Source organism: Semicossyphus pulcher, unplaced genomic scaffold (assembly GCF_022749685.1).
Source record: "Semicossyphus pulcher isolate SPU_LCO1_2020_fin unplaced genomic scaffold, fSemPul1.0.p SCAF_23, whole genome shotgun sequence".
In the NCBI taxonomy this organism is placed as follows: Eukaryota; Metazoa; Chordata; class Actinopteri; order Labriformes; family Labridae; genus Semicossyphus; species Semicossyphus pulcher.
The window spans coordinates 16,130,612-16,151,383 of NW_027211697.1; the positions used below are offsets into that span (position 1 = coordinate 16,130,612).

At 43.7% G+C, this 20,772-nt stretch overlaps 1 protein-coding gene across 1 annotated transcript; it reads right to left on the minus strand.

Annotated features, from left to right (window-relative positions):
- Positions 1 to 1,540: 1,540 nt before the first annotated feature.
- On the minus strand, positions 1,541 to 20,210 carry csnk1da (casein kinase 1, delta a). The gene is made up of 9 exons (XM_069674064.1): positions 19,759 to 20,210; positions 10,786 to 10,896; positions 9,044 to 9,192; positions 8,453 to 8,681; positions 8,188 to 8,358; positions 7,940 to 8,088; positions 7,626 to 7,794; positions 7,306 to 7,415; positions 1,541 to 4,236 (listed from the first exon to the last, which is right to left on the minus strand). Exons 1-9 carry the CDS (start codon positions 19,832 to 19,834, stop codon positions 4,186 to 4,188), a joined length of 1,215 nt encoding a protein of 404 aa, XP_069530165.1. The 5' UTR covers positions 19,835 to 20,210; the 3' UTR covers positions 1,541 to 4,185.
- Positions 20,211 to 20,772: the final 562 nt, after the last annotated feature.

Below are 20,772 nucleotides of genomic sequence, written 5' to 3' on the forward strand. Positions count from 1 at the left end.
AAAGTTTAAAATCTGTACTGTGTAAACAAAGACATTACTGCAGCTTTAAGCAGGTTGGACTGTCAGGTGTCTTCCTGCCTCCCGGTCAGTTGTCGTGTTAAATATTCCATTTAATCAGGTAGAAAGCTGAAGTCCAAGCTGCTCAGTGTTTCCACTGTGATTCTGTGCACGTAAACAGTAAGAACATCCTGATTGTATTTCTGAGTCCCTCTCCCCTCACCAGCCTGACTCTCTGCTGTGTGTAATGAGCACTTGTGATGTAACAGCATTGATCACAGAGTTGTAGTAGGAGGTGTTTCCTGTAACACCCTGACTGACAGAGTTAATAATCAGGCGATGAAACATCACTGTGCGGTCGCTGTGCGGCCGTTAACAATCCCTCTAAGCTCAGAGTCTCACCGCAGCACAGGACGCGCGTACAGAAACATCTGCCCCTGGAATCGTGCTGCAGATGCTCACATTTATTTATAGTGAGAATTTAATCTGCTTTATACTTTTCCTCTCTGGTCTGTATCTCACAGACGGTCTCCATGGATATTCTTCTTCTTGCATGCGTGTTTCTGCACATCCTGCAGGGAGGAGCAGCGTGACCTGTTGTGTAACCGTCCTCTCTGTGCAGCAGAACACAGGTGCTCGGGTTACTCCACAGCACCCCCCGGTGGTTACATTAAGTCACTGCTGTAAGGAAAGATTTTATTCCAGGACTGGATGTACCAGAGCCTGGCATACATGGAGAGATGTTAAAGCTGCACTGCGGCCTACAAAACACAATGTTTTATATATCTGCATCGGCTTTAAGGGTGCATTTAATTTAGATTGCGTTTGTGTTCAGGGCAGAAAAACACTGAAAAGATAATGCAGACGAAAATAAGTAATGCAGAATAATAAAAGACCAAACTGTCTTTTATTGACCAAAAAAAACTGCCGGGGTCAGCCCTACACACGGGTCTGCATGTGACTGAGTGAGTGAGCGAGTGATGGTACTTGGAGAGCCGTACAGAGAGTTGCGACCTCGCAATGGCAGATCATTGACTGACGCGACTCTCTGTCTGTACGGCTCTGGATACTTTGTTCGGGGAGAAGGTAGGGCTGCTCGTCCGCTGTCCTCACCTGCTTTCAAACACGTTGCCATCGGCCTCACACGGACGGTCCTTGTAACACATCGCCCACTAAAGCGCACACTGACCTGATGTGGTCAGCCACATACGAGGTTTTGACCTCGTCTTGTTAAAGAATTATAGATGTTAAATTTGGTGGTGTCATTATAGCAACACTGCTAGCGTTAAGCTAACACACTGACAGTGCAGACTTCAGTGCCAGCGTGAGTCTGTTTTGTGTTAAAGCACCTGGAATCAGTGTGAGTTTGTTTCCCCTTTCAGGACGGTGCACGCAGAGAAACCAGGTCCAGAGGGAAAGTGTTCATTCTGGTTCAGATATTTACAGATGATTTTCAGTTTGCACTCTGCAGACTTTAAGGAAAGAATGACCTTAGATGTCTCCGTTTTTCATTTCATGAGGTCCACTCAAAAAAAGCAACATGTACAAGTACTTATTAATTTATTTACACAGTTTAAAATACACAAATACAGTGGCATTACAAATAAGGAGCAAAAGTCTTGAGGGAGAGGAAAGAAGATTTCCCATGAATCCACAGTGAGAGATGCATTGTGGGACATGAGCGACATCTCCACTGCACAGTTAAGAACAAAGTGGAGGTGAAGAAAAGAAGAGAAACTGAGGAGAAGCAGACGTGACGGACCGACAGAAAGATTCTCCCACCTAAAGTGTACTTGCATTTATCACAGCCATCATGAGTGAGACGAACAGACTGAATCCATCACTGTTTTCAAGCCCACAGGTGAAGAAGATTAAAAAAAACTAACGGAGTGAGGCGGCCCCAGTCCCTCCATACACTGTCGTCACCCTAGCAGACAGAGCAGGCACATCCTATACACAACAACAGAACAAACATGTACAAGTTACCACTACAACCCCTCGCCCTTTAACTACAGGAAATGGCCTACAATACTCTGCAACCAGACTACCACATAGAGAATCTTCTACTTCAAAATCTGCAGGTCAGCTCAGCCGACCGCGCGGTCACGAGTAGCTCCAGTACCGCCGCTACTCAGCCGTGACCTCCGTTATTAAGACATCACTCAGTCTGTAAGACTGCAAACCTCCTTCAGCCTCGTGTTACAGACACACCTGTCCACGTTCCACCTGGACTCTCGCACCGCTCGTCTGTTACAAGCAGAAATTCAGCCTCACGATTCGTTTCAGTCTCCTGTATCTTTGACCTCATTGTGCTCCATCTATGACATCTGAGTTTAAACCTCACAATAAATTAAGTGTCTGTAAAGGTGAATTAGGACGCAGTTTATTCTGCTTCTTTAAAAGGTCACGACTTGCAGGAGAACAGGAGCTAGAACAACAACGGGGGCTTTTATCCTTCTGAACGTAACCAGACGTGTGACACTGGGGAAGTGAATATCTAGAGCTCGAATCCTGAACTGGTCGGCCTCTATAAAGTTTGTCAGATATCAAGACCATGGTTATGGAGTTATGAATGGGGACAGTTAAAGTCCAAGTAGCATCGACCAATCGCGTCTTAGCTGGCTTTGGTTGTATGCAACAAAGTGGTCCATGTGGAGAGCAACGCAAGACAAAATGCAACCACAGAACCAGCAGCCACCGTCTGACAACGATACACTATGCATGCAAGTATCAGAAACAATCCTGTCGTCTCTCCTCTCTAACGTAAGTCTGCTGTTTGAAGATGCTAGTCGGGACTCGACTCAAAGACCAGCTCATTAAAAAGAGGTCTTGGTCTGAGCATCTTTCTTTGCTTATCCAAATGAAGCCCTGAAACAGCGGCTGCAGCGCCCAGAGGTTAGAACATCGTTAGCCGATCAGAGAGATTACAACAGAACTCACTGGAGCGGTTTGTCTCGTTGACATGGAAGCATTCCTCAAATATATTTCCAATTCAACCTGCTCGTTTGTAACGGTGTGCTGTGCTGTAGTTTTATGCACAGGGGAAGAGTTGGAAAGCCACATCAAGACAAGCAAGATGCAAACAATCTGAAGTCTTTTGGTTCGACGGACGAGTAGTGAGGTCCAGGCAGGACACGGAAAAAGGTGTGTCTGAAAAAAAACTGCTTTGACCCCAAATGGAGGCCGGCAGCTGGATGGTCTATAGAAAGGTTCAGGAGGGAAAGAAGTTAAAATGTTTTAATTAAAAATGACCCCTCATCATGTTCAGCCCCGCCCCCTTTGAGCTCGTAAAAGCCTACGACAGAACCACACAAACACGCACACAAAGCCACATCACTATGCACCGGGTTCAAAAACATCTCATCCATTCAGCGCGGACAGATCGAGCCCCGAAAATATTTTCCATTTACAGCTTTCCCAAAGCAGCACACTGCAGACACAACCTGAAGAGTGAAAGAAAACGTGCTGCGTGTTTTTGGATTTACTACGACATCCTGAGGAGGACACAAAGGAACAAAAGTCGCTCTATGGGATCATTAAAAGGCCTTTTGTCCCACTTTAAAACAATATGGTTAACCTACCTTCACATTTAAACCTATAATGCCTACAAAGAAGGGGTGCGAGGACTCTTTCAGGACACAGAACAGAGTTCAGACACTGTCCTCGAACATCATGTGTCTCTTCCTGCTCTCGTTGTTAGAAAAGTCCCGCACACTTTGTCCACCAGCTAACAGACTCGTCGTTCTCCTTCCCTGTGAAGACTGACCAGTGGAGCTGAGAAGGTTAATGCTAAAGAACAAAAATAAGTAAAACCAAAGTTAAAAAAAGAAAAAAAAGATGCCAGAGAATCCATGGCTTCATCAACATTAACGAGGAGGAGGAGGAGGGGGGAGTGTTTCGTCCATGGGGGAGGAAGGAGGGAGGATGTGGCTGCTACTTTGCCAAAGTTGTTAAGGCAACCAGAGTGTACTCCACCCGCCCGTCTCTCTCTCTCTCACAGACACACACACACTCCTCTGTGAAGTGAACAAGAGCGCAGCCAGACTCTTGTGCACCGGTTGGTAGTCCTCTGTGTCAGTTAAGAGTCCTGTGTGTGTATGTGTGTGTGTGTGTGTGTGTGTGTGTGTGTGTGTGTGCTGCAGGTGGTGCGTGTTGAGGCCTCCATGGTGCACAGGTGGATGAGGGGTTTCACCGTGGAGCTGCAGACTGGAGGCCGCTGGGTGTGACCCGGGACAGAGCCTGCAGAGGACACAGGAAACACAGTTAAGACTTTAGACTTAAAGGGCTACTGCAGTGTTTGTCACAGTGTAAGCCTGGACCCTATTTCTACATATTTTACAGTATTACTGACTACAAGGGGAGAGAAGAAGTTTCACTGCTGCAGGATGAACACATCTACTGAGACATTCAAACAGGCTGTAATGGCTGCAACATAATCCTCGATGGGTCAAAGGTCGTCCACTAAAAGTTCTTGTTGTTTCCACTGACAGGCTCAGATTGTTCTTCTAAGTGTCTGACAGCATCACAGAAAGGATCCCTACAGAGATAGACCTTTTTGTTACAGAGGACGATGATTGTTTTAACCACACACAGACGTTACATCGCTCTCTTCAAACACACCAGACTCCATTCAGAAAACCACTAATTTAACCTATTATATATTAACCTATAATATTTTTCCAACACAGATTTGCCCCAAAAAATTACACAGTCAAGGCAGAGGTAGAGCAGCAACTTCAATATTATGCTTGGATAAAATCACAGTTTTTATCAATGGAGTCTGGTGTGTCTGCAGAGAGCGATGTAACGTCTGTGTGTGGTTAAATAAAATCATCTTCCTCTGTAACAAAAAGGTCTATCTCTGTAGGGATCCTTTCTGTGATGTTGTCACACACGTAGAATAACAATCTGAGTCAGTGGAAAAACCTAGCAATTAATTATGTTCCACGTTTAAAAAATGTGTGGAAAATTTCATGACGTTGTCCGGTTCTCCACACCCATAAAGTAACGTCACGTAGCTGGTGAGGAGGAGGGGTGTGTGTGTGTGTGTGTGTGTGTGTGTGTGTGTGTGTTTGACTGATTTTTAAAATATGTAAGGCGAGTGACGTAGGCGAGTTGAGGCAAGTCTCAGCCTGCGTTTCCCGTCTCACTGCCCCGCCACAATAAGGCATTTAAACCCTTTAGAAACAAAATGAACTGACTGCATTACAGGGACAAGCAGGCACATAGATAGCCATACGATCAACTGTCTGCTTTTATATATAGACACAGGACAGTCTCAGTTATGTATATTAATGCATGCAAATGATTTGAATTATTCATCAGGGTTGTTAATGAGCTGCAGGGATCACACTGATGTAGACATCAGCTTGATGATTATTTTCACAGTTGCTCATGAATTCTTTATTTATTAAATCATTATCAAATTTGAGTTTGCAGATTTTAATCTTTTACCTGTGAGGTAAGAAAGGGAAAACTGTGATGAGGAAAAACTGCTCATTTTTAAAAGGCTAATGAAGCAAATTAAACATATTTTATGATTCTAATAAAACCCTTTCAGGTTTAATGGTGGCATTTTTAAGTTATATTTAGTCACCTTCCTCCAGCTAAGTGTAAGTGTATCTCCAGCTGTTGGTTGTGGTCGACTGAAGCGAACATTATTTTTAGACTCAGTCTGGCTGTTCCCCTCTTTGACCTCCAGGGGGAGCACTACGTCTGCAGGCAGGAGGAGAACAAAGGACCTAATGAAGCCTTTAATCAGCGGAGTGCAGCCGGGCGACATCAGCTCCTCTGTGCTGTGATGGTAGAAGGGTTTTAAAACTGTCTAACAGAAGCCAATAATCATTAAATTATTTACGTCTTATTTTTTGTCTACACTGTGTCTTTGCTTTCTTTTAAAACCTGATGATTTTACAACTTAATGTCTTATTTTGCTGCCTTTGAGAAGAAGCCCCGTACGACAGCGTAAACTCAAATATTCTGGCCCTACTTTTTGCATTTCTTCATCATTCTGTTTGTAAAGCAGTCGCGTTGTCTCCGTCACAATAAGTTCTGCTGTTGGATCCCAAATAACTTAACTTGACTTTAATTACAAATCTAAATTTTAAAGCAGTTTAGTACATTCTTTGTCCGTAATGTAAGGTTTGTTTCCTTTCATTACGCCGTCATGAGGTCGTAGGGTAACTCTCATGTGTGATGTAACCCCTGGGGCAAACAGGAAGCATAGAAACGTGTGTTTCTGCAGCAGAGGGTCGCTCAGTCTCTCTCCTCTATGCAGTCTGCTTCTCGTGTGCAGAGAGGCTGAATCTGCTCCGAGCTCTGAACCATGCTCGCCTGCGTGAGCAGCAGAGCCAACAGGGCAGAGACGCAGGTGGATCAGAGGGAGGGGGCCGTGAACCACAACATATTTTTTGGGGGGTCGCGGCTCAAAAAGGCTCCTTTAAACATGATTTTACTAGTTTTTGTTTCTTGCACGTTTCTGACTTTATAATCTCATAAACTTTAATTTTTTTCTGGAAATTTACGACATTAATGTCTGTATTTTTCCAGTCTTTTCTCTGAATATTTCTCTTCTCTTCCGGCTCCGTTTTATTTACAATAGTCATGTAAGTAGGATTTTGAAAAGTGCTCTATAAATCAAGTTTAGACTTTTTATTATTATTATAAATTGTTTTTTAGTCCGTCCTATCACGTTCTGCTGTTACATCACTGCTGCTGTTCGGTTGCTTCATGTCAGCGATTCTTTTACAATGTGACATGCAGAAGACGGGAATAAGCAACATATGGCCCGAGTGCAACAGGAAGTGCTTTGTGAAACAGATGTGTACATGCTGCGTGTTCTTTTGTCATGTATGCTTCCTGTTTGAGGGAACATTTGGACAACAAGGCACAGATCATCTATTTAATAACATTTAATGTCAAAATGATTTCTGTTTTTGTGTCCAATGAATTCTGTTTAACATCAATACGTTTTAAATTAGCGTCAGATTCTAGAGGCATGATCAGAGGAGCCACCTGCTAGCTCGTAATGCTAACCCAGCTAACATCACAGACTCACAGAAGACACAAACCAGTGCACGCACACGAGAGCAGCTGCGGCCGATTTAAGTTAATTTCCACCAGGTGCATGATGGGAAATAGTCTCAACAGGAATCTAGTTATAAATAATGACCTTGTAGAAATCCCAGTCTTTGCAAAGTGTCATATTCTGTAACTGAATATCTTTAGATGTGAGCGGGTACCAGTAGGCATTACGTAACTAAGAACTGTGTGTGTGTGTGTGTGTGTGTGTGTGTGTGTGTGTTTTACCTGCGAGGACATGCGGGATGTGTCTTGGCGTCCCGTCAGGTCTGAAGAGGAGATGTTGACAGGTGCCCCACGATGAAGACGCATGCTCACCTTCCTCTCCTTCTCCAAACCTGAGAGACAAAAACAAACATGTCTGACATGAATCAACCGTGTGGAAAATAACAGCACGGCTAGAAGAAGAGAGAGTCTGCCGACAGACAGCAGACATGAAGGCGTCAGGCTGATAGATGGAATCAATAGTTGAAAAACAAATATGACCTTCTTGTCTGTGTGTGTCTGTGTGTGTTTGTGTGTGTGTGTGTGTGTGTGTGTGTGCTGACCTGTGTGTGAGGCGGGGTTGAGGGGGGAGGGTGCTGCGACGTCCTGAGTGGCCCTGGCTCTTCCTGAGGCCGAGGCCATGCCCCTGGCCCCGGGGTTCCTGCTGTGCCTCAGCCTCTCCTCACGCTCACGACGCTCCCGCTCTGCGTCCTCCACGGCCCGGTTGGCACCCTGACAAACACACGGGCAAGGTAAAGGGTTAATACGAGAGGAGCAGCTACCTATCAGACGGAGACTTCATTCTGTTTGCATGTTCGTTAAGGTCATCATTATGTTACTCTACATGTGATGTAAACAAGCAGAAATCTTAACTTACGAATTTGAGCATGTTCCAGTCGAACACGTAGTCGTAGGAGAAGCCCTGTCTGTGGAAGAGGTTCCTGAAGAGCTGGCGGAGGTACGAGTAGTCGGGTTTGTCGTCAAACCGCAGGGAGCGACAGAAGTTCAGGTAGGTGGCAAACTCCGCTGTGAGGGAAGGAAACAGGAGAGTTCACACACACAAAAAGGAACAGCAGCGCACTGAAGGTTTATACATGAACTAAAGGAGGGAGCAGTCAAACGTACAGGGGTAGCCTTTGCAGAGGACCTCGATGGGCGTGGACATCTTCTTCTCACTGATGCGTTCGTACTTCTGCCTCTTGGTGGCGGCTTTGAGGCCTTGCCAGGGCAGAGAGCCCAGGTTGAAGTACATGAGGACGTAGCCCAGAGACTCCAGGTCGTCCCGTCTGGACTGCTCTGTAGACACAGAGAGGACAGAGTCAGATCAGCAGCCTGGAGCGGGTCTACCCGTTCCATCACACGTCCTGAGTCAGGAGTTTGAGGGTCTTACCGATGCCCAGATGTGTGTTGATGGAGGCGTAGCGGGCGGTGCCGGTCAGGTTCTTGTTCTCGCGGTAGGGGATGTGCTGGTGCGTGCGGGCGTCGCGGTATTTCTTGGCCAGGCCGAAGTCGATGATGTAGACCAGGTTGCCCTTCTTGCCGAGCCCCATCAGGAAGTTGTCCGGCTTCACGTCTCTGTGGATGAAGTTCTTGGAGTGGATGTATTCAATGCGGCTGATCTGGAGGGAGACAGGATGTGATGTCAGAATGATCAGGGAAACATGGCGGCATGAGATCAGATACATTTCCCTGTAGTGATGTGGACAAAGCTACACAACTGGAGGAGAACTGCACTTCTTCTCTGTCTCTTTGTGAGAGTTTGGGGCGAGGAGGGAACAGAAGGAGGTCTAGTTTATGTTTCTCTTTTCTAACAAGCCAAAAAAACTATTTTAGAACACAGATTTGTACTTTGCTCTTGACTTCTGTCTGATACTGGTGTCCAACAAAAACTGTATTTATAAAGAGCAGAGAGCAGCATGGAGCTGCGGCCTGTAACTTCCAGTTCCCCCCTTTGTTTGTTTCTCTTCCTCTTTCCTCTCACCATCTGGTCGGCCAGCAGCAGCACCGTCTTCAGGCTGAACTTGCGAGAGCAGAAGTTGAACAGATCCTCCAGACTCGGCCCCAGCAGCTCCATCACCATCACGTTGTAGTCGCCCTCGGCCCCGCACCACTTTATCGTGGGAATACCGACTGCAGGGAGGAGAGAGGGGAAGTTCACAGTCAGCACTTTGTTCACAAAAATATATAATCAGTGGTGTCAATATTTTAAAACTCGAGTCTTAATAGACTTCATGTCGGTTGATCCATGGTGGTAAAAACAGTTTGTGCAACTACTCAGACTTCCCCCTAAAAGTTAATGTTTAACAACAAACTGTGAACATGAGTGTATTTAAGCTGATTGATCTTGTTATGAACTTTTCGTATCATGAAGATCGACCTTTAATCTCTTATTAACCTGTTAATTGTAAGTTACAGAAGGTTGTCGGCTGCTGCCTCTGAAGAATCACAGGAAAGCAAAGGTTGTCTGATCGGTCTGTGTTCGACTCTTCTTTAGAGAACAGAAATGGCTCAGTCATGCACATTGTGTCCATGACCGCGCGCACACACACACACACACACACACACACACACACAGACAGACAGACAGGGGGGTGTGAAGGCAGAGGCCAGCTGGTTTAGTAGTAGCTGGTAATTGGCTGACGTTGCCGAGGCGAAGAGGCCATCTGGCATTTCCTTCTACAGGCAGACAGCGACAGAAAGCTGCTGCTCAGCACCTAGCACTGCGCACGCACACACACACGCTCTCTGCATCAGCTATTTATATACATACAAACGCAAATACATGCCTCAGTCTGGGTCAGCTACCGTGCCCTAATAAATCCTGCCATGCTGGAACAAAAATACAAATGCATGTGTGCTCAGTCGTGCTGACGGAGACGAACGGTCTCCTGTACGTGCTCAGATCGGCCCACAGTGTGCTCTGAGAGCAAGCTAACTGAGTAAGGTCAGAGTTCAAGCATGGGAGGGAAAACTAGCTTAAACATATATGAAGAGGCTACAGGTGCAGTTGTGCTCAGCTCACAGGACATTTAAAGAGTCTCTCTGATTCTTGTTTTAGGGCCCGACAGTAACGCTCACCTCCGAACAACAAGCTGTCAGCATGTTAACTGAATGTGTCTTTGACTCGTGACTAAATACCTGCAAGCTGATGAAACTCTTTAGTTCTAATAAGCCAACATTATGCTTCACTAAGAAGGTAACGTAGTATGTTTCTGTTAGCATGTTAGCATTGTAAAGATGAGCTTTTAGCATGCTAGCGTTGGCTGCATCTAGCAAGTCACACATGATGTAACCTCCACGTTTCAGGGGGAACTCAACGCTGATCGCATGTCGAGACTTTGTTTGTTACTGCCCCGTCTGAAGTCCAGGAAGCGTCAGCTCAGTTTAGAGACTTTCTCCTGTATTTTGTTTCATGTACTGGTTAGCTTCCTCCAGGCTGTCGCTTCCTTATGGCTGTTTTGTTCCACTGGTCACCTTTGGAAGTATCAAACCCAGGTGGAAGGTGCCAGCATGTGATAAAGGTGTGGCAGTCTTTTATGTCGTCAGTGTATGCTTGCACAGGGAGGTCAAGACAGTTTCTCCCAGCTAACAGAGCACAGCTATGTTTCAACACACCCACAGAGGTCAGGGAGAAACAACAGGGCCACTAAGTGCTCAGGGACACAGCTGGAGTTTAAACAGCACACGGTCACACATATCCATGTAACGTAGAGCATACTGTACCTCCGCCCTGCATCATCTTGTAGATTTTGCTCTCTATGTGGAGCTGAGGGTGTTTGGTCTTCACACATTCCAACTTGATGGCGACCTCCTCTCCCACTGAGATGTCGGTACCTGCACAGACAGACAGACAGACACAGACAGGTGAGCTCAAGGAAACACTTTAGGAATGTAGTAAAGTATTATATTTGCAGATTCCTTCCCAGCATTGTTTCATCTGCAGTATCTAATCTGCAGCAGTTTGGACGCGCTCAGGACAAAGTCCGTCACGTCTTTCTGTCATGTTAATCCGGATCCAACCGGATGATATGAAGGTAATAAACAGATTGCATTTTCCAAAGGGTGTGCAGTGACAGAAAAAGGCTCGTAAATCATTCTGCGGTTGCTTGAGTACACATGGACATATCAGTGGTTAACACAGCAGCCAAAGAGGAAGAGGAACCAGCAGCGTGCACTGAACGTACCCTGCTCCTCTTTCCTGCAGCTACTCGCACGTGCAGTCTGACTTCCTCCAGCTATCAGGACATTTTAATCTCATTTCACTGGTCTCAGAGCACTTTCTGACAAACCACAGTCCAGCTGCTCTCCTCCTAAATACAGCCATGGGGTCCAGTTCCCTCCACATAATCACAGCAACTGGACACCCGGTTACGTAATCCCACTTCTCCCACACGTGGTCTCGGTTCAATCGCAGGCTGAGAGCGGCCCTGATGGAGCATCATTGATTTCTCCGTATGATGTCATCTGGGCGGGCTGGGCAGCACTCAGCAGGGCGAGGCACACGATCACGGCCATGACTCAGTTTGTAGGTGATGTGTTGTATAATGTAAACACATGAACTGTTTAATGAAGGTGAAGAACAGAGTGTGTGTGTGTGTGTGTGTGTGTGCGTGTGTGTGTGTGTGGTCACTGCAGGAAATCAACGATGGGACTTTGACAAAGCAGCTCTCCTGCTGAGTTTTAACGCAGCATCGATCAGCCTCCCGAATCCATACCAGACTAGGTCGTACGTTAAAGGGTCAGTTCACCCAAATCACAAACAACCCAACTCCATTAACCTGATACGATCAGGAGTGCCACGTTTCTCAGAAGTGAGAGTAAATTAACGATCAATAAATGGAAACAGCTTCTGTCCGTGCTGTTGATGAGCGGATTCTCGGGTCGGACGTGTGCACGTAAAAAAACTGCTGTTAAAGTTCAACCCTCAAAAATCGGCCATAAAAAAGAGACCAGTGCTTATATTGGTGTTTCTGTTTAACTTGACGTCTTTCCTTCAAAATAATTTACATCCTGAAGGTTAGAAAATCAATAAATCCTGAAAACTGAAAAAAAAGTTTTTTAAACGTTACATGTTTATGTTTTTCACCAGCAAACACCGAACTTATCTGAGTCAAACAATCCTGAGTGTAGAAACATTTGTACAAACTCACAATCATAATTTGCCTGTTTTTAGTTATCGGGGTGTTTATGAGTGTAAAGGTGTTTAATCTAAAAAGAAATGCAGTCCGTACATTTAACATTTTTATATACTTTCAGGTCGTTTAACGGATTCTTTTCAAATGTTTTATGTCCCGAAAATCTGAACAACCTAAATATTGTGTCAGTTATTTTAAATTCATCTAAACAGGATTAAAATGATAACTGATAATCTAATATTGAAATAGTTTGATTTACTGATGCATCACGATCCTCATGTGTACCTTTAAGGTGTGGCTCATTTTACCTCTTTTGTCGTGCACGTAGGGCTGTCACGGTAACGCATGACCCCGATACTGCGGGTATGAGACGCCAACCGCGGTGGACCCAGTGACCGCCATCACCACTACTGCTTTTATATCATAGACCCGGTGATGTTGCTGGGGACGCATCCAGTGTCTCTAACGCATTAAAATGTAAAGTGATGCAGTAAACTCGTGCGTCCGGGGGAAGCACCTCGTCTTTCCATTCAGAACGAGAACAAACTCGTGTTAAAGACTCAGTAATCAGCAGAAGAAGCCTGTCAGAGCACCTGTTTCAACCCTCTGCACATCTGCGCAGACGAGCCCGTAGTAACAAGTAGTCGTCACCACAGATTTCATTATATCACTATGGATACGAACTTCGTAATGGTTAATAAACTCGCGTTTCCACCGCTCATGTTGTGTTCACTCATGTAAACAAGAGCGGGCCGGGGCGACGGTTAACCACCGAACCGTGAGGGGGCAGTGGGTGGAAAAGTTCCTGCCCGTGAGAGCCCCACCGCGTCCTGTTGTTTTATGTTGATCTTGATCACTGTGATATTACACTGCATTAAGGTTTATGAGTTTATGATGCCAATAAAGACGACGCGCGGGTCAAAGTAACTATTTTCACCAGTGAGGGATTCATATTCAAAGTACGCTGGTAAACAACACAAGGACATGTAGCTCAGTCACACTGATTTGTTGTTTTAGCTTTGTGTCAGTCAATCAATAAATCAACTAATCAATCAACAACAGTGAAAACATGTGCAGAGGCTCCTCCCACTGAGAGCAGCTCAGTTCAGTTTGCCGTCTGCTTTATTGCATCAAAGGAATGTGATTTGTCCAGACAGATTTCTAAGGGAACGCACATACATCTGTGTGTGTGTGTGTGTGTGTGTGTGTGTGTGTGTGTGTGTGTGTGTGTGTGTTAGAGGTAAGAAAGTGTGTGTTGTTTTATCCTGAGTGGGGCTGCAGGAGAAACATGTTCAGACACATCCAGCTACACAGACAGAAAGACAACAACACGAGACCCCGTTTACACCGAGTGAAGTTTCTGTCAGACGAAGTGAAAATGCATCCACGTGTCAAAGACGGCTGATGTTGCACGGTGGGTCTGGATCTCTTTCAACGCGATCGCACAGCCTCCATACGTGAATACACAAAGGTGGAGCATTACTTAAAGATTAAAAGTGTAAACACAAAGAAACACAAAACCCAGAACAACAAAGGTTCTAGATACTGAAGACAACTGAAAGCTTCTACAACACAACTCTCTCCTTTATCTCCGGTGTTCTGACACACCAGGAAGGATTTAAAAAAATGCTCCGGGTGCTATCAGAGTCGTATTTGCACAGAAGCCTCGCTCCAGCTAACATCCCCTGTCCTGAATCCTGCAGCCGCACACTGAGGGAGGCTAACAGATGCTACATGTTGCTCTGAGAATGTCATCCTCATCCTCTCTGTTCGCTGTGAAGGCCTGAGGTTCAGGATGAACTCAGCATGTTTCTGCATTATTTCTCACACGTCTTTATTCTCACCGAGTCGCTTTGAAACTGCAAATCAGACAATATTTCTCAACTCAAGCGAGTTTCGGGGACGTTGATGTCTTTCGTGACGTCAACAAAACCGCCAAGAACACCAAAACTTTTCACACTCTCAAAACCACAAAGTTTCACAAGCCGAGGAGCGGAGAGGCCGCATGAAAGGACGTCATGAGTGTGAGGAGTGAGTCACCGGCAGCACACGGTCTGAGCATGTCTCAGGTTCTCTGTTATTGTAGCAGCTCCAAACCACCTCACTGTTCTCTCTGCTTATGTAAGCGGACCCATCCCTGTTAGCATACACTGCTGGAACCATTTCAGTTTACCAAGACATCACACGCCAAGTACCTGTTACATAAGGGCCAGTCAAACAGGTAACAGGCTGAGGCGGAGCTGGACCAGGTCCATGAGGTTTTATCACCAGGGCTTCGGACCAAACATGGCGCTGCGTTAAAACTGCAGCAGGCTGCAGAGAGGTTTATTATACTGTGAGGACGGTTATAAAAACAGGGTATGAAGAACTTTGACCTCTTTTAGAAACGGAGCGAAAGTAGTATTGTGCCATTCGTGTCAAATATAAGTGATGTACACGGAGTGAACAGACCACGAAACCAACCCTGACATGTTTACAGATTTACAAATAAGACAGATTGTGCCTGTCAATTACTAACCTTAGCATGCTGCTATGTTAGCGTGGCGTCCTTTCACAGGAAGATGAACCAAAACACTGCCAACAAAAACATCTTTTTCTTGACTTATATATATTCTGATTGTGTTCAGATTTTGGGGCTTTTATTAGAGGACAGTGAGGAGAGACAGGAAGTACGCCGAAGACATGGGGCGTCTACCGACTGAGCTACACCTGATCCCCAATCATACACATCTTATTGGAATAATACGTTAAGTCTCGCTTTGACTTTGTGTAAAAAGGGAATTTAAAACGTTCCTTATCCTCCTCGTAAAAGGAAAAGTAAATCATTTTAATGCCTCAACACCAGGAAGAACAAATGATACGGTAATAAGAATAAACGAGGGACAGACCAAATCAATTCACTGTCCATCTTTGAAACAAATAACTGAGCTGAATTTTTAAAGGGAATTTGACACCTATTAAAGAGAAGGCTGTGTTTTATAGCTGCGTGCATCACTGGAGTCATTACATGAAATAAAAGATACTTCATAACTTGATTTAGCGTCTGTGCTGTTGACAGGCTGCCAGAGGAAATGAGGCTGCAAAATCTTTGACTTTACATTTTATCATCTGCTCGGTTTCAGTTATTGTTGTTTTTCTGGGAAACATTTTATAAACGTTGTTTTTAAAAAGTTATTATTTAATAAATCCTATTAAATTCTTTGTAACCATCATGTTTGACAGCCGGTCTGATGTTTGCTTTCTGCTTGAATCGACGTCCAGAACAAGGTCGCGTTATACAACAGAAACTCTGATGCGTTTGTTAACAGAGCCGAGGACGCTCCAGTTCAGGGAGTTTGGCCGATGACAGACAGATCAGGATATCTGACGCGTGTTTCAACACGATCACACGGCTCAGAGCAGCAGGAGAATCAACAGGAAATCTTTGTGGAGCTAAACTTTAACAGACTTCTTTGTGCAGGCGCTGAAAACGAGACGTTTTGTGGTGACAGTCGTGAAGATTACAAACCACTCGAGCAGTTCTGAATATTTGACAGCCAGCACAAAGTCCAAGACTTCAGTCCAACGGCTGACCTCACCTCTCCTCCTGCCAACAACAAACAGCAGACACACCCGACTGCTCACACACCGTCAGCGCTTTCTGCTGTTTCTGGTACATAACGTGAAAAATCTTATTTACTGTGAGGATGAATTAATGCCATCAGACCTCAGGGTAAGTGAGTACTTTATTCTGTCCTGACTGATTAACAGTTACATCACATTAGTCAGCAAACACTCAGAGAGGAGGAGAGATGAGCGAGCAGCTGGCAGCGCTCACCATCAGTGCAGTATTGGACTGGATCTGACCGAGGGCTGCGCAGTTAATCGAATAATGATCAGGATTTTATCTTCCCACGATTAAATAAACATGACTGACGGTGATATCGACGTTTAAAACGCTCCGCCCGTAGAGAACTCTGCTGCAGATCAAATCAAGCGCTCCCTAAACTAACAGCCGCTCCCCCAGGGGGCGATGGAGAGGTTTGGCTTCACTTCTGGGGGAGCTGGCGTGTCATGTGATGAGCGCCGACCTCTCAGACAGCAACAGAGACGGTCAGAGAAACTAAAGTCAAACGTCTGAACAGAAGACGAAGAGCTGGTCCCCTGAAACGGCTCGTCAGCGCTTGTTTGGAGGTGTTTCAGGTTTAAGTGATGTGAAGAAGAAACAATAATCAGCAGAGAGGTCATGAAACCTGCGTCTGCGCCGCAAAGCAACACGACTAACTTGTTGAAGCAGCTGAAAGAACAAAGTGCAGCATGATGAGTGTGTGAAGGCCGAGAGGGAGAACGAGCTGCTGCCCGTCCTCCAGCGTCACGTCAGACATCCAGAACAGAGAGAGAGTTTCCCTCAAGGCCGTAACATGGTTTACAATGACACCGACGCTGGGACCCAACAAAAACACATAGAACCTCAGAACCGCCTGTAGAACCGCCTGTCAGCTGCTCAGACAGGAAGTGGTTTGAGACACTTCCTCTTTTGTGTTTTGGGGAAGTTCAGTCTGACAAACATTCAGAGATGAGCGTGATCATGTGTTTAGCATCCTTCACATCTGATCGCTTTCAAACACATCCTGTAAACTATTTGATTTTTTTATAACAATTAATTAATTAATTTGCTCCTGAATGTTGTTTGAGTTGTTAAATCCATCAAGAGTTTCGTGCACAGGACGTCACCCGAAGCAGTAAATGAGGAGTCTTTGAGTTCTGGACGGTTGGTTTGACATTTATAGCTACATGATTGATTAATCACTTTAAAAGTGGACTGATTAACTGATAAAATTAATCTTTTTTGCAGCATTTCTGCAGATAATATACAGATTTTTTTAGATACCCTGAAATGGTCCATGACACAGCTGTGATGCATCTTAATTAAAGTGATCAAAGTGTCCTTTAAACAAAAGAAAAAAACTAAACGAACCAACCTGCACTCAAAAGATAAAACTACCAATAAATCTGACGATCAATAAAAAGAACCAGACTTTAAAGCACCTCGTATTAAACAATTATCAGTGAATCTATTGGTTGATAAAGACTTTGGTCTCTCACACTTTTAAATCTGTTTAATTCGATGCTTTTCTGTTTCATGTCACAGTGAACTCGCTCTCTTTGGGTTTTGGACTTTTACAAACTAACAGTACACATGCAGATGTCATGGACACAACTGATTGAATTGATTGATTTACTAATTCAGATAATTCTTTAAAGAGGAATAAGACTTCAAACACGATTCAATGGCAGCAGGACATAAAATCCTTACTGATATATTTGATTATTGCTAAATTCAGACACTGAAAATAACTGTTATTACAATGAATCAGGCTGAGATCATCGCTGAGTGATGAATGACGTGTTATTGATGATGCGATCAGCCAGTAAAAACAGGTCATGAATTAACAATGCGTCCTCTCTATTGTTCAGATGACTAACTCTTAAACCTGGAAATGTGATCAGCTGTTCTCAAACGCTGTTGCCAGGCGCTGTGGACCTCCAATATGGCCGCCAGAGGATGCATTACAACGATGGAGGTGGTGGAAGTCAATGCAGGACGATCATAATGTTTATTCTAATGAGATGACTGAAGATATTTTACATTTCACACTTTCCTTTACAAAAACAGTTCCCCACAAAGCACCGTTAGCATCACTGCTAACATCTTAGATCCACTCTGCTTTAATCAGCACAGCGACTGAACATCTCCTCAACCTTTACCTTCAATGAGAGGTGACACACCTCATCTATTATTGCATAAAACACCCGATCAATAGGCCACAGCTCTCGGCACTTTGTAGATGAAACTCAGTAATATATGAACACGTCCCCTCGGGCTCTACACAAGCAGCACGATTTATTAACCCTTTCAGCTGATAGTCAGCGGGTCTGGAGCTTCTCTTGATCGAATTACGCCTCAAGGGCCACAAATTCATACAGCAGAGATCCTCACACGTTTAATATCTTTACTGCCTTTAGATGGAATTCAAATTATTGTGAACAACCCTGCAAAAGGATCATTTTTCAGAGATGTATTTGAGCTAGCTCTCTGGTTAATCTCTTATCAGTTAGGAGGAGGAAACTCGACGGGCCTGTTGTGTTTGAAGGAAGCTGCCGAGCACAAGGAGGTAAACTGTGTGTTATTTACAACTCTTGGGATTTTTAGAGTTAAATTTACAGCTTTTATTTCTGTTCAATGGCCCAATTGTTCAAAAGTAATCTGACGGGATTACAGATTGGATCGAATCTTGAAATTGGTTGCTGAAAAGAAGGAATCTGAAATCGGATTAGATCAGGCAATACAGTTTTAGTTTTTATCTGGATAAACAATTCAGTTTGTGTTCAAAACTTTACAGTTGGATTGTGAAGACCATGATCCAAAAAAAATAAATAAATCAAGATTATCCTGATCCAAGTAGAGCGGTGGATTGGGGTTGGATTTCAGGAGCAGAGTGTATTAAAACATTTCAACCTCCATCACATTTGTGACATGTATATCAATATGTAGCGTTTTGTCCTCATAAAATAAAAGTAAAACAGAAGGGTAAGATCGATGAGTTGATCCTGGAACGCATAATAATGGGCTTTCCAAATAAAGATCCGTTTAATCCAGTTCAAATGTTATCAACGACTGGGCTCAGGTGAGTAAACTCAAATATTAGCTTAGCTAGCTAATGAAGGGTTAGCACTGCAGCTGTCAGCTTGCATTCTTGTCCCCAACTAGGTTCATTGGAAAATGTATTCTACATGATGTTAGGCAAAGATCCAGTTAATCCAGTTATCAAATGTACGCTAACATCTTTGTTCCTTCTGTCAACACACAGGTAAACATTAAATGACCTTTTTGGGACTGTACGTCTCGTCAGATCCTTTTTAATATGACCTGAATCGTAATTGTAAACACAAAGTTAACCTCAATACAATTTTTCATTTGTCTTATTTGTTTTGTTTATTTTATTAAGAAAAGGCATCTTAAGAAAATGTATGTAATTAATCTTGAGAGTTTACAAGCTCAATCCATATACACCTAACCTTAGAGTCTTCATAGCTTACGTAAAAGCCTACTTTAAGAGATTATAATAAACTACAAAACAAGAGATTTTTTAAATCAGGAATTAGTTTTTTCATATTCATTTAAGTTAAATTTGTTAGTTTGCCTTTATTTTATTTCGTTATCATTGAAATAATTGTAAATTTTCCTGTATTACGGTTTACTACATCGAGCTTGTTACTGTTGTTGAATTCCTTTTTAAGTCCATTTGTTCAATAAAGTAATAGAATAAATATATATGATGGCCACAGTGCAGCAGAATTAATATATTTCAGTTTCACTGTGAATTTTACGAGCTAACAGACGTTTTGTTGCTGCTAGCTGCTTTCCTTCACTGACTGCTAGCTTAGAAGCTAATGTGGCTAACACTGAACAGCTGATTGGCAATCAGCTCTTTGATAAACCCGGAAAAGCGTACTCGTACAGCGTCATATACAAAAACAAATAGAAATCATGCAGCAGGTTTATTTAGGTTTAACTTACCGAGGTAGATGTCTCCAAATGAGCCACTTCCAATTTTCCTGCCCAGTCTATATCGGTTTCCCACTCTCAACTCCATTATCAGCGATTTGTAGTCGGCTAGCAAGCAGGCTCGCTAGCTGCAAAATATCCAAAAATGTTCAGTTTTAAAGCCAAAGCCTTTTCAAAATCAAACAGGCAAAACAGCCAACACAGTAAAATCACTTGGAGCGATGAATTGTGTCTCCTCTGTGTTGTCTCCGGATGAAGTCGGCTCTCACAATCTTTCGCCTCTTGTTTTAAAATACTAATAACGTCATATTGTGACAATACGGAGCTTGTTAGAAAGGTCCAAGCGTGAACTTTATGCTCTCGATGTTTTTAATGAAGGCCCGCTTTAAATCTCCACGGATGAAGATGGATTTTGAGGAGTTTACGGTTTGGCTTGGCTGGTCTCCCTTTTGCTGTCTCCGCTCTGTTAGGATCCTGTTCAGTAATCTGCTAGAGGTGTCTGACGTCACTTCCCTGCTGGGTAATGACGTTGGACACTGACAGAGCGCGTGTCAGGAAAGAGAGGCCAACAGATACCACGATCCGTAACAACAACCGGATAACAGCCCGTGTACGTCCTCTGCTGTGAGCTGTCAGAAGAAAATAGAAGATAATTGGGGAAAATTAAGAGAGGAAGATTTTTTTAAATTTGAATTTTCAAAATTAAGATGAAATGTCAAAAATGTAATTAAAACCTTACTCTTAACATTTCGTATAAACTCTCAATATTTTATTCTATTTTTGCTATTTTCTACTTTTTACTCAGCATTGCAGCATTATTCTCAAATTACAACTTTATTCTCAATTTAAGTCTTGACATTTCTCCACATTTCGACTATATTGTCAGAAATATCACTTTTTCTTGACTTTATTTGAACATCTCAACTTTATTCTCGACATGTTGGCTTTCTTCTCAACTTTCAAACTTGTTCTTGACATTTCAACTTTAGTCTAAACATTTCAGATTTATTCTTGACATTCCTACTT

Coding starts and splice junctions, on each gene's coding strand:
- csnk1da (XM_069674064.1), bottom strand. CDS start 19,834: ATGGAGTTGAGAGTGGGAAACCGATATAGACTGGGCAGGAAAATTGGA. Junction 8,359..8,452: donor CAACACACATCTGGGCATCG/GTAAGACCCTCA, acceptor CTGTGTCTACAG/AGCAGTCCAGACGGGACGAC. Junction 4,237..7,305: donor CATCCCGCATGTCCTCGCAG/GTAAAACACACA, acceptor TGTCCTCTGCAG/GCTCTGTCCCGGGTCACACC.